The sequence below is a fragment of the Eschrichtius robustus genome, unplaced genomic scaffold (assembly GCF_028021215.1).
Source record: "Eschrichtius robustus isolate mEscRob2 unplaced genomic scaffold, mEscRob2.pri scaffold_81, whole genome shotgun sequence".
Taxonomy (NCBI): Eukaryota; Metazoa; Chordata; class Mammalia; order Artiodactyla; family Eschrichtiidae; genus Eschrichtius; species Eschrichtius robustus.
Window position 1 is genome coordinate 91323 of NW_027175690.1, and position 13345 is coordinate 104667.

The 13345-nt window shown below is 37.6% G+C and overlaps 1 protein-coding gene across 1 annotated transcript in view; it reads right to left on the reverse strand.

Annotated features, from left to right (window-relative positions):
- The window catches only part of LOC137758350 (complement receptor type 1-like), a 177308-nt gene that overhangs the window by 72858 nt on the left and 91105 nt on the right, over positions 1 to 13345 (reverse strand). The window contains exons 34-41 of the mRNA XM_068534455.1: positions 12836 to 12921; positions 10804 to 11022; positions 8609 to 8788; positions 7918 to 8017; positions 4694 to 4779; positions 2195 to 2593; positions 520 to 696; positions 336 to 438 (exon numbers count right to left, since the gene is read on the reverse strand). Coding sequence (XP_068390556.1) covers positions 336 to 438; positions 520 to 696; positions 2195 to 2593; positions 4694 to 4779; positions 7918 to 8017; positions 8609 to 8788; positions 10804 to 11022; positions 12836 to 12921 — 1350 coding nt within the window. The remainder of the gene's footprint in view (positions 1 to 335; positions 439 to 519; positions 697 to 2194; positions 2594 to 4693; positions 4780 to 7917; positions 8018 to 8608; positions 8789 to 10803; positions 11023 to 12835; positions 12922 to 13345) is intronic.

Consider the following 13345-nt stretch of genomic DNA (forward strand, 5'->3'; position numbering starts at 1 on the left):
ATATATATATCGAACTTCTTAACCTCTGGAATATTTATCTCTTCATGCCTACAAATTACTATTTATCCATTTTATCCAAACACTTTATATTCCACCTAAATATTCATGTTCTGTTGTTATGTTTCTGCTGTTCAGTATATTTACCACTTTTCCTTTTTAAGCATCTGTTCATGGTCCATCTGGTTCTTACCATACTTCCCAATCACTGTTTGAGATATTAGTCTCTTTTAGTACTTTTTCTCCATTAGTCAGCCCCCTTTTTGGATAAAACCCAGGGCATCAGCATATCAGCATCCGGCAATATGGCCCTGGTCTCTTTTGCAGTTCACACTCACCCCTCATCACAAATGAAGGACACTTTTGCCCCAAGGTGGAAATTAAGTGGAAAGAGCACATGTCCATTAGGAAGTTGGTCCAGGAAGTCAGCACATGATTTCACTAGGAAAAAAAAACCAAGAGTAAGACTGCCATGTAAGGGACAAAGAGATTGATCTGCAAACCAGAAGAGAGTATAGGCACCTGCACATCTGGGAGCTTCCGGGCTCCAGTCTCCCTGGGGCGTACAGTGCAGAGAAGCAGCCCCTCTGAGATCATAGCCGGGCTCACAGCTGTAGAACACTTCCTGCCCAGAGGAAAAGTTGTTCTTGTGGCTTGGAGTGTGTTTACCATGTAGGACTTCTGGAGGTGGCTGACATACTGGGTAAAGAACAGTAAAGTACCTGTCAGTTATAGGGAAATACCTTTTGCTAAATTATAACCCTTCCAAGGAGTTAGAGAATCATAATTAAGGGGGTACAGGTATAACAAAGGAAGTCAAATGATACTCCAATCCCCTTGTTTTACTAATGTGCAAGTTAAGGATAGGGAAGACATGTAGCCAAAAACCTCACAGCTAGTAAGAGGTAGAGAATTAGAACCCAGTCCTTCCCAGCACAAGTTCTAAAATACATTCATTAGTCCACCAGGCACGGTGTCTCTTCTTCCACTGCTGGCTCTCTAGTATAGAGTCACTAGTACTGGTGGGCTACCCCGCTCACATATTTGCTAGAAAGGCAATAAAATTTACAGCCTCATCTTTCAGGTAATGAGAAGGTTACCTGAGCCTAAACCTGTAACAGGTTTCCCCTTATCTGTTTTTTTCACACTTCTATGATCAAAGTGTAGTAATAATCCATACTGTATCTGTTTGTCCTCCCAGCTGCCCTCTCATTGGTTGTACAAGGCTGATATGGGTTGGTGGAAAAACTGTAAGCTCCCTCTCTGTCCCTAGTATCAACCACAATATTTACCAATCCATTTCTACAGTCCTTCTTATGCCAGCTATTGTGGCATAAGAAGACAAGACCAGCCACTGAGAACAAAATCCCCTAAATAAGCCAGTCCTTGTAATGAGAGGACATATTTCTTAGAGAATATTCAACTCAAGGTGTGGCTGCCTCCATTCACAGTCCTTTTGGTGTGTGCTAGGGGCATCAGAACTCATTTGAACTTCAACTTAACCTGTATCTAACTAAAGATGAACGAAAAATCTGTTTGGCTTTGAGCAAGTTACCCGCACTTTCAATTTCAGATTTCTAATGATAAAATGTAGGAGGTGGACCAAAACAAACTCTAAAGTCTTTGTCACTATTCTGAGGCTATGATATCTTTCTTCATAAGCCAGTTTCTTTCTGTGATAGATGCTGATAAAAGTATGTCAAGAACCAGAGCATTCAGCTTTAGGGGCTGACACACTGCATTCTATTCCTGGGTATGCCACTTAGTAGCACATAATTTAGACAACTTATTTAACCTCTGAAAGACCAAGCTAACTTCACTGTCATATGGATATAAGGATAGCACTATTTCAAAGGAGTGTTGTAAAGAGTAGACAAGATTATTATACAGCTGACCAGAAAGTCCACATCATTCTTGAATACAACTGAGAGATATTGGAGCTGGTAGTTTGCCTTGAGAATTCCTCAATATGAGAGTCCCAAATGTCTCCTTCCTTGAATAATTAAACTCTTTCTTCTCAAAATGAAGGCACTTACACACAAGTGCAAAGACACATTTTCTTAATTTTGTGCTTCCTCGCCCCAAATTTACTCACACTGCTCACCACACATCGTCCCCCCAGAACCGACACTAAACTCCTGATCCTCCTACAACTCACATCATTTGTAGGCCCCTTCAAAGCCTCAGTCAGACTCACCCCTAGAGCAGCTGGGCAACTGCGGCCCCCACTTGTTTTGGGCCTGGCATTCAACAGTGGAGGGTCCTTTCATGGCAAAGCCGGGCTGACACCTAAACCTCACGCTTTCACGTAAAGAAAATAAGCTTTTGTTCTCAGACATCCTTATTCCATTTTCAATGACTGGAGGTGTGCATTTATTAGGTGTAATGCACTGAGGGGGAGGGCCACTCCAGATGCCAACTTGATTGTCTTCACTGGTGCAATATATTGACGGCTCACCCACGATGTCAAACAGCTTCTGCCTTCTCTCTCCAAGATTGCAGCGATAGGTCACCACTGTTCCGTATTGAAAGTATTCTCTGTTGGGGCTAATGAAATCTCCATTGGCGATGGCTGGGGGTGGCCCACAACGAATGCCTGGGAAAAGGGACAGCAAGTTAAAACCTCAATTTCTTAACGTTATATTCAATTATGAATTTTGGTAACAAGTTTAAAAAATGATCAGAATGTCACTATTCAGAACACTTCTGCTCTTGTCTAATGTTTGCTAATGTACAGACATGTTTTTACATGATCGCAGATTAGATAGCCACAATATTATGACCTCTGCTCTTCTCAATTAATGCTATTTCAGTAAATGTATCCATATATTATTATAGTCCACATACTTCTCATTTTAAGTGAGAATTTATATGTTATTTAACTATTTTTAATTCAATTCTTTCTCTGTAGAGGGCATTTGGATTTATTCTATTGGTTATTAATATGGTATAGCATACAATATAGTCTATCAAATAAATAAAAACCAAAAGCTCTGGTACAACTAATAAAAAATAAACAAATACACAATATTACACACAACAAACATAACAATCGCAGATTCAGAAGTAATAAAAATAGCTGAATACGTGTCTACTCTATGCTAATAATCTTGAAAATGAGGATGTTCGAAATAAAAATATACTTTGCCAAGACTGACTCAAGAAAAGGTAGCATATAGAAGAAGTGGAAAAAAATATATCAAAAACAATACTGCTAAAAAGGTATGAAGCACAGATAATTTTATCGACAAATTTAATCTAATATGCAAGTAACAGATAATTCCTAGGCAGTTTAAATCATTCCTGAGCATATAAAATATTTATATCATTTTTGGCATGAATATCAAAGTAGACACTTATTTATTTATTTATTTATTTTTGCTTAAGAAAATATTTAAGAAGATGCCTATTTATTGTAGAAAATATATAAAATATAAATAAAAATCACCTTTAAGCCCTTTATCTAGAAGGAATCACTATTAACTATTTAATGTGCAATCTTTAATACACACACACACACACACATTTTTTTTCTAAAATATCTTTGTTGCCTAAGTAATATTTCAGAGTACAAACATACTAACTGATTCCATTTGAAAGTGTTCCCTCTCTTGTCTAATGTATTCTGGCATATTTTAAACTTTTTTTTTAGAACACATTCCGTGTACCTTTATTAGATTATTATTTATTAGATTATTTAGTAGATTATTTCCAGAACACTGTTTGGAAATATGCACAATATTTAGATTCTTTTGACTTTTTCACTATCATAAAATAATAATATAGGTAACATCTGTACACCAATCCTCGCAAAAACCCATGGTGACTTTTTAAAGTCATGAACTGTAGAATTTCTGGATTAAAGGCTTGCGTACAGTTAAGGTTTTTCATACATACTGTGTACTGGCCTGTTAGAAAATTCGTTACCACTTATCCTACTACCAGTTGAGTTAGAGAGTGTTTTTTTCTTTTTTTTTTTTTTTTTAACATCTTTATTGGAGTATAATTGCTTTACATTGTTGTGTTAGCTGCTGCTGTATAACAAAGTGAATCAGCTATACGTATACATATATCCCCATATCCCCTCCCTCTTGCATCTCCCTCCAACCCTCCCTATCCCACCTCTCTGGGTGGTCACAAAGTACCGAGCTGATTTTTTTACATTATCACCAAACCCAGGGTTATATCTTTATGTTCTTTTTTAATTTGCAACTGCTCCTTTCTCTGTGCCCTGAAGTGTAGAACGTTCATATTCCAAACAACTCATGGGAAAGATGGCATGTCACTGTTCAGACAAAGAATAAGAGAGCAGGGAGGGCCCACGGCTTGAACAGATGACCTGGTATTAAGAGTTGACAGAGAGGAAGGAGGGCACTTTCACTAACCTTGTATTCATTTACTTCACTAAAGAGAGCAGTCTTCAAACTGGAAGGTGTTCAACCAACAAAAGAAGAATTCGGGTGCTCTTCTAAATGAGTTCAAAACTATTGTTTAAAATAAATTATACCCTAGGATAAGGAAAAATCAGGAGGAACTAGAAGCTTGGAACATTGTGAGCACCTTTAAGGGTAGGAGTGTTTTCTTCAAATATCAGAAGGATACTATTGCCAAAAGGGATGAAATTTATTCTTTGTAATTCTAGGGGCCAACTCTAGGATTGAGCATGGAATAAATGGGGCTAGAGATTTCAACTCACGTTCACAAATTGGTGGCTCTGAATCCCAAAAGACAGTATTGCCTGAGATAATACATTCAGCAGCTGAGTGACCAATGAGTTGATACCTGAAACCAAAAATGAAGAATAAGCCTGCTGTACACATCCCATCAACTTCCTCAGCATGCATACATGCATGGCAAATCTGAAAGAAGTTCAAGGACTAGCCTAAACTCCACCTATTTTATCTGGCTTTTCTTATTTCTCTTTTTCTATCCTCTCACTGTTGGAAGGAATATTTCCTCTCTAATTCCTCATGGCTCACTCTGCTTCTTAATTTCTTGGTTTCATTTTGGATTGTACCCAGGACCTAAATAAAACAATACTTTTGTAGAGCTGCCTGAAAATTTTCTTCTTAAAAATCTGTTTTTTCTTATATTATTATTGTTACTTAATTTTCTTTTTGCATTTTCCTGATATACATAAATATACATATTGTATATTAACACTGCTATGTCATTTTAGTTTAGGCATGTTTCTTGTAAATACAACAAGATTTGTGATGCTTTTCATCCTATTTGGAAACTTCTCTTTTTCAACAGGGATATTAAACCATTCAAATTTACTGAACTAAATAGTATGGTTGATCTTGCTTTTGTCATCACTTCATAATGTTCCTTCATAATGTTCAATGGTAAGCACATAGCAGTGAATACAAGAGATCTGCCCCAAATATAAGGGGGCTTATTTCTGGTGAATGAGATGGGTACAGTCCATGCTATTCCTTTTTCTTCCCTCTCATTTGCTACATGAACCAGATAGGTGAACCTCTTTTAGTTGCTCTAATAATTTGGAAGCTAAATAACTGATTTTTGTTCCTTCGAAATTTCATTTCATGTGTTATATATTGGGTTGGCCAAAAAGTTCGTTCGGGGTTTTCCGCTACATCCTATGGAAAAACCTAAGCGAACTTTTTGGCCAACCCAATACATACACAACACAGGTATTCAAATATATTTTCTCAATTTTGGTGTCAAAATATATACAGTCTACCCATCTCCTATGTAATAAAAGTCTAGATTATGGGTTTTTTTTTTTGCTTTCTTCCATTTTCTAGTTTTATGGATATATTTTATGACTTCTGAAATTGTTATTAGAGTATGATTACATTGTCAAGTTTCACTTTTTAACAATTAGTTCTGTCATTGTATTAAGTTTTATAACTTTGTTGAAAATATTTGAACTTTTTTTAAAATTTGTTTTTCTTTTGTTTGATTTTTGGCAATTTTCTACCTCACCAGAATTTATCATTATCCTTTAAGAAAATACTTATGGATTGCCTGAGTTTATCTTTTTCCTTCTCCCAGGAAGTATGCTTCCTGCAAAGTACACAGGTGTGATTTTTAGGTCCTTGCTTATCCTTTACTGTACATCTGTAGCCTCTAGATGTGAATACTAGCTTAGCTCATTAGAAACTCCATCTTCTGCAATTTAGTGGTGTGAAGGATCAATGTGATATCAATACAAATTAATTTCTTTCACAGCTATTATAGTTTATTAATTTCCTTTCTGCATTCTTGAGGTTTTTTTCATAATCCCTGAAATACAGATGATTCCCTAGTGATGGCTAAATATGGGCTTATTGTTTTCCCTTCTGGAATTTTTGTTACATGTAATTTGAATCCCAGTACTCTTGTATACATATCTTCTCTTTTCTCTTCTTCTTCATCCTTTTCCACTTAATTCTGGGAGAATTTGATTAATTTGTCTTCTTACCCTCTGCTTTAATTTTCTACAATATTCAGTGTGTTTATCACAGAATTTTTCTTTAGTTTGACAATTATGCTTTTCATTCATACGCAGACATTCTCTATTTCCTAACTAGTTTCACAGAAACAGCGTGCAACTGAATCTTGTTAAAGACGTAAACAGGAGATTTTTCTAAAAGTTTCTCGTATTTCTTGGAAGTAACTCTATTTTGTAAGAGGACATGTCTTCTGATTTTTCAGATTGCTCTTTTTACATAAATTTCCTGTAACATATCATAAGCTCAATGGTTTTCTACTTTATGCCATTGAGAGGTTCACTCTTATTCCATAATACAATATAAAGAGGGTACAGACAGAGAATTTATAGATTGTACTTAAAAATGCTCGGAGAAAGACAGAAGTGTTTAGCTTTACTCTAATTTCACTTTGTCAGATTGTAGGTACTATGATCTGTAAGGCCTTGGTTAGCAAATATGCTGAAGGCCACAAGTTCCTTTTCAGTGTTTATCATGGCAGTGCAAATTTAGCCCATATTCTCTAACTGGTTCAGCTGCTCCCACTGGGAGTGAGGTTGAGACTGAGCAAGGTTAAGCACCAAAAGTGTGACTGCTGCCCAGTAAACACTTTATATCTGACATTTTCACAGGGGACTCTGTTATGGGTTGAACAGTGTTCCCCAAAAAGTATGTCAAAGCCCTAGCCCCCAATCCCCATGAATGTGACCTTATTTGGAAATAGGGCCTTTGCAGATATAATCATGTTAAGATGAGGTCATTAGGGTGGGCCCTAATCCAATATGACTGGAGTCCTTATAAAAAGAGAGAACTTTGGACATAGACCCACACAGAGAGGAGAGTGCCATGTGAAGACACAGACACAGAGTGAAGATGGCTATGGGAAGACAGAGGCAAAAACGGGAGTGATGCGCCACATGCCAAGGAGGCCCTGAGGTTACCATAATCTGGAAGAGGCAAGGAGGGCTCCTCCCTCAGAGGCTTTGGAGGGAACATGTCCTGCTGACACCTTGATTTTGGACCTCTAACCTCCAGAACCTTGAGAGAATAAATTTTTGTTGCTGTTCTGAGATACTCAGTTTGTCTTACTTTGTTATGGCAGCCCTAGCAAACGAATAGTGCAGTTACCTTATAAGATCTGCTTTCTACACAGTGGCTCCGCGGCCTTCCCTTTCTTTCAGCAATGTCTGCTCTGGGCAAGGGCTGTTTGTATGGTTTGACTATGCCCTCCCCCAATCTTCTTCCTTTCTACCCGGTGAATACCTCACTTTTCTTGTATGTACTGCCCTGGTTTCCAGCAAGGAGACAGATTTCCCCTCAAATCTTATCATACCTTTGTCCATTTCAATTAGGAGTTAAACACCTATGTTCAAGCTTCTTGAGAACAGATGGTAATAGCCTAGTCCTCTTTTCCAAGATATGACCAGAAGGTAGTATCGCTGTCCTGGAACTCTTGAACCAAGAGATGTTCCTGCCTACTCACCCTCTATTACAAGAAAAATTGATTCTGGATCCGAACTGGGTGTCTGTATCTATGTGCACCACACCATTCACAGGATCTGGAGGAGTTTTACATGATTTACCTTGGGAAAGAAAGAGAATTTTGGAGCCAGGAAGAGTAATTTGAACTTTTGTTAGTGTATAACAAGTTAGTCCCCACCTGACTGTAGCTTTCTGAAGAGCGTATGCAATTCTGATGGTTCTACAGAGTTTGCCACCTTGAGGAACCTCACCAGACTGCCTCAGGATCAGCCACCCACTAAGCACCACTTTCAAAGAGACCTCCCCTCTAAATCTCTCTTATCTTTGTCTCAAATCTCTTATCAAAATATAAAGGTCATTTGTGGCCTTATATCCCACCAGTATAAAATTTTTTATTACCTGGTTATTCAAACAGTTTATGTCTCCTTACAAAAGTTTTTCCTGATCTGGAGTAATTCATTATTCACTTCCCCATAAAAAAATGGAGTTCTCCTGCAAATATTCCTTGAAACATTCTCAGGAGATAAGCTTTTCAACCAATAATTAGGGATGACCTACAAGACCAACTCTTACCTCCACCTATGTGGACATGTTTCCCAAAGTTTTCTTATCTCTAAAATTTGGAGAAATTAAATAAGATCCTATAGATACTTTGACAAACATAGGAACGCTCCAATGCAGGGCTTACTCACGTTTGCAGACATCTTTGGCACTTGACCACGTGAGGTTTTGTAGACACGTGATAGAGAATGCCTTCCTGTGGTACTCAGGGCGGCATTCATACTTTAAAGATGTCCCAATGGGAAACTCAGATTCATTGGTCTGGATTTTCAACTTGGCAAATTGAAAATGATCTGGGGTGTTACAGTGACCTAGAGACCAAAAAATCAAGAACATCAGAGTTAAAAGAAAGATACCCAATGCCATCCTTCCTTTTCTCTTTCTTGTTAGATTTAATATCAGAACAAAAGAAACTTTTAGTTGTGGAAAGATAATTTCCTTGTAATCTTTGAAGGGAAAGTTCCATTAGCATGTGCCCATTAGAAAATATACTATCCAGAAGGCTATTTTGCTATCTGGGCATTTTACTCATATCATTTACTGTAAAAGACAGTTCCAATTCAATTTTTCACATTTTTAGGGAGACAGAGGAGTGTTTCTGCCTAGGTTACACCTGGTCTGGTTCCTTTATACTTCAGTGCATCAAAACCCATGCTTACAAGCAAGAATGGAGAACTCAAGATGTTTCTTGAAACTAGGAAGCAGCCACCAACTTTCTAGGTCTGATTCCTAAGCTGGCCATTTCAACACAACAAGGAAATAAACAGCATCTCCTCAAAATAAAAACAACACCAAAACAAAAACAGAAACATTGTTTGAAGTGTATGTTGAATCAAATTCTAGCTTTAGCTCTAAGCCCCTACACCTAAAGCTCTAGGTTTGAGAAGTAAAAACTCACTTTGGATTCAAGTAGTATGAAATCAAAAAAGTGTATATGTTTGGAAAAATAGAAATCGTTTCCACTTGGTTTTGACAATAACTTCTCTTTTAGTTTCTATTCCAGCTGTCCTCCACCTCCCTTTCAATTATTTTTTCAAATAGTAAAAGCTATGCTAGAGCCAATTCTGCACCCAGATAATTCTCTGTATGAAGACTTGCAAACCAATTTCTCATTTCTTTAACATATAATTAAATGATTTTTCTCAATATGAAAATTTGGCTTATTTTCAGGCTTCACAGGAAATACATCCATCTATATTGCCTGTTTCTTTCTTTATTTTATAGCTTGAATATTAGCTATACTAGCTTCTTGTTCAAGGAGTCCCCCTTATGACTAAAATCTACTACCTAAGGCCAAATCACACATGAAGATAGTCTGGCAGGTCTCCAGTCTAAAAAATCTAGCTGATAAAACTAGGACTACCATCTCAGGATAGGGTACTGGTGAAAAAAGTCATAGAACTTAGGGGAAGATCGCCTTTCACTGCCGATTCAGTGAATCTGAACTAGGTCTCTGTATTTGTAAACAGGCTCATAGGGACACCCCAAGCTGAAGCCATGGTGTTACAGAAGGAGAGTGAGGGCAAAAATGACTTCTGAATGTCCGTTCTTGGTCCCTTTCCTTTCAGAACTGCTCTTTTATTTCCGAGTTCCTCAGCAGTCAGTATGTTATGCTGGGACTAGGGTCACTTCGACAATTTACTTTCCCCTTCCGTCTTCACTTCCTGAGTGTGGGTGTCATAGTGGTATTGGTTACCTTAGGATACCTTCTCCAGACCTTAGAAATACACACTCTATTTTGCATTTTTCCCTTGAGTTCACATTGCTTTGCTTTTTCTTTCCACCAAAGAGGGAAAACTTCAACAGCTGAAATTAGTGCGGGGCTAAGGAGCAAGTAAGCCTTATCTTAACTTAGAACTCAGCCCATACTGGCTAAAAGAATCTTTGTGTTTTGTCTACAATGCAGCCCAGTTTTCAGAGAGAACACACAGTGGTCTCTGGCCAAATAGGTAATTAAACGCGATTTTGCCAGGCTTTGTTCTCTGCTGATCTGTGCTTCTCTCCAAAACCTGTGAAGATGGTACAACTTATGCTAGTTAAGGTTCATAGGCATTTGCTTTCAATTCCTATGCTTTGAAAACATTTTCCTTCTAATTCTAATTAGAACTAGAACCGCCACCCACTTCCTCCCTCTCTTTTCACCAGCCCTCTAGAAGCAAAGATCATCAGAATCTTACATGTTGATGTATCTTAAAACCATTTATTATTGATTTGGCATTTAATTGTATCGAGTGCACAAATAAACACCACATTGTAATTACGGAATTTGGAGAGTCTGGTTTAGATATTCTGAATCCATTTGGAATGTGGGGTAGCACGCACTAACCCGGAAGTCCACAGCGAGGGGCGAGGCTGCTCCAAATTCCGTTCCCTTGACTGTCACTGGTACAGCGGATGGTGCTCTCCCCAGTGAGGCTGAAGATCATCCCTCTCTCTGGGTGCGGGTCACACGTGTAAGTTACTTCTTTTCCAAAAGGAAAGACTTCCAGAGGTTTTCCTGTGTGTCTCCCATTAAGGATATCAGGAGGATTTGGACACAAGATTTCTGGAAAGAAGGCAAAAGCTCTAAGTTTCACTGATGAGTTTTCACCAGAGGAGGTACTCTATAGTCATTGGGTGTTATGGTTGGTACTACCTAAAAACAGCAAATGGACTAAATGAAGTGAGATTTCAATCCCATTTTTTAAATTGAAAAAGTACAAAAGAATTTGCCTATCCTGAATCTTCCAGACTTTTAAGTTTTCTGGATGATAGAAACTTTACACCTTAAATTACGCACCAAAACTTTTAAAGAAGAAAAAGAATCTACTGGAGAGTAACTCATTCATTTAATCAACACATATTAATTGGGCACTTATTCTGTGTCAGCCACTTGTCAGGGCCGGCTGGATAAAATGGTGACGAGCACAGATAAAGTCTCTGTCCTCCAGGGAACTTACATTCTCAGGAAATATTTCTACAATGTATTCCATATGTACTAATCACCTAATCATATGAAACCTTTCCTTAATAACTTACCCATAGTGACCATCAATCAATTATGACAGTAGTGCTGTCACAATGAATTGAAACATATATGGTTCATTGTAAAAACTCTAAATGATCCAGACTGTTTTGTTGTTGTTGTTGTTTTTGATGCATGGGATTGCTTATTATTATTTTTATTTCTTTACTTTCCGTCAGGCTTCAAATTGTTACTTCTTTCTGGTATCTGTTTGTCTGTTTAAACAGTCATTTCCTTACTTCTATTTAGTGTTTCTTATTAGGCTTGGGATTTGGAAGAAGCTGCTTAAATTAGAAAGAGTCGTGAAAAATAAGAGAAATAGTACAATCAATAACTGAGCTCTAACCCATGCCAATGGACAGCCATTTGTCATGTTACTTCAATGAAAGTTGGGTTTCTTGGATGACAGGATCTATACAGAAGTTATGTTTTTTTTATAAAGCTTTACTATAAAATGCATCATAGGATAACTAAGCAGATTTCTTGCAACATAAACATTTTAGTAAAATTTGGATTATTTTAAAATTTGTATATTTTCCAATCTTTAGGATCAAGTGATGAGGCAAAGTCCTATCTTCTATTGGGGAAAATACAAATGGGTAGACTAGGAGAAATCAGTGGTGGCATTGCATATAGGAGACTCATTTTTTAATCAGCTTATTATTTCTGAATCTTTCAGCATAATTTATTTAGATACAAGTTTTGAGAGTTTAAGGAGTCTTAAACTGCTCACCCTGTGTAATGCTGTTCCCCACTTTCCCCTCATTTCTGCATTGCTCTGACCTATCATCTCCGTAAGATTTAATTTGTTTATTTTCTTTCTTGTACATCTCCCCACTTGAGTATATATAACATGGGACAGGGAATTTGTTCATCTTGTTCACTGCTATAACACCAGTGCCTGGAAGAACATCAAGCACATAGTATGTGCTCAATAAATAATTGGATGAATGAATGAATGAATGTTTCATATTTGTATATTAGCAAATAGGAATATTGTAGAGTGACTGCACCTTGACGGCATAAAAAAGAAAAAGAAAGAAGGAAGGAAGGAAAAAAGAAAGAAAGAAAGAAAGAAATTTGTCAAAGCTTCACATTAGCTAATCTCTGCTGATTCAGAGGCAAACTACAGCAGGATTTATCATGTAAAACAAAGAGACTGATCAGATGGTTCTGATCACAAGAAAGTGCATCACAACAAATTGATCCACAATAAAATATTATTAAAATAAGCAACTATTTATCAATAATTCAGATTAGAAAATAGAAGAACCACGGCTGGGGAGGCCATGGGTCAAATTACCAAACAGATTAAAGGGAGAGATTGGTCTGAAGTGTTATCCCTTCTACTCACGTTCACACACAGGAACGCTGCTGTTCCAAAGGCTTTCCATTCCAACCAAGACACAGTAACTAGCAGAACTGCCTTTTAATTGGAATCTAAGGAAGAAAATGGTAGTGAATATGTGAGCTGCTTCAGCCAAAATGCCATTCCATTTGCAAAAATCTCAGCATTTTGAGGATCTGAAACCAGCAGGTGGCAGAGGTTCAGAGGCCACATCAATCTGGAAAAGTCACAGCTTCCAGTGAGGGAGAACGGCAAAGCACAGTCACTTGGTCACATAATATAGTCCCAGCCTAAGTTGAAGAAGGCAGTTGTAGCATAGCTGCCATCTCCATGATCCTGGACCTAGGCTCAGAGAAATCAGTCTCTCACTGAGCATCCCATGGTAAAGCTGATAAATCTACTCATAGTCATTATTGGAATAAAACATCCTCCAAGTGATGACACTGGAACAGCTAGTAAAACAGCTCCCAGTTTGGGTTGGACAAGCAGAGAACAACTGGAAAGAGAACAAAGATT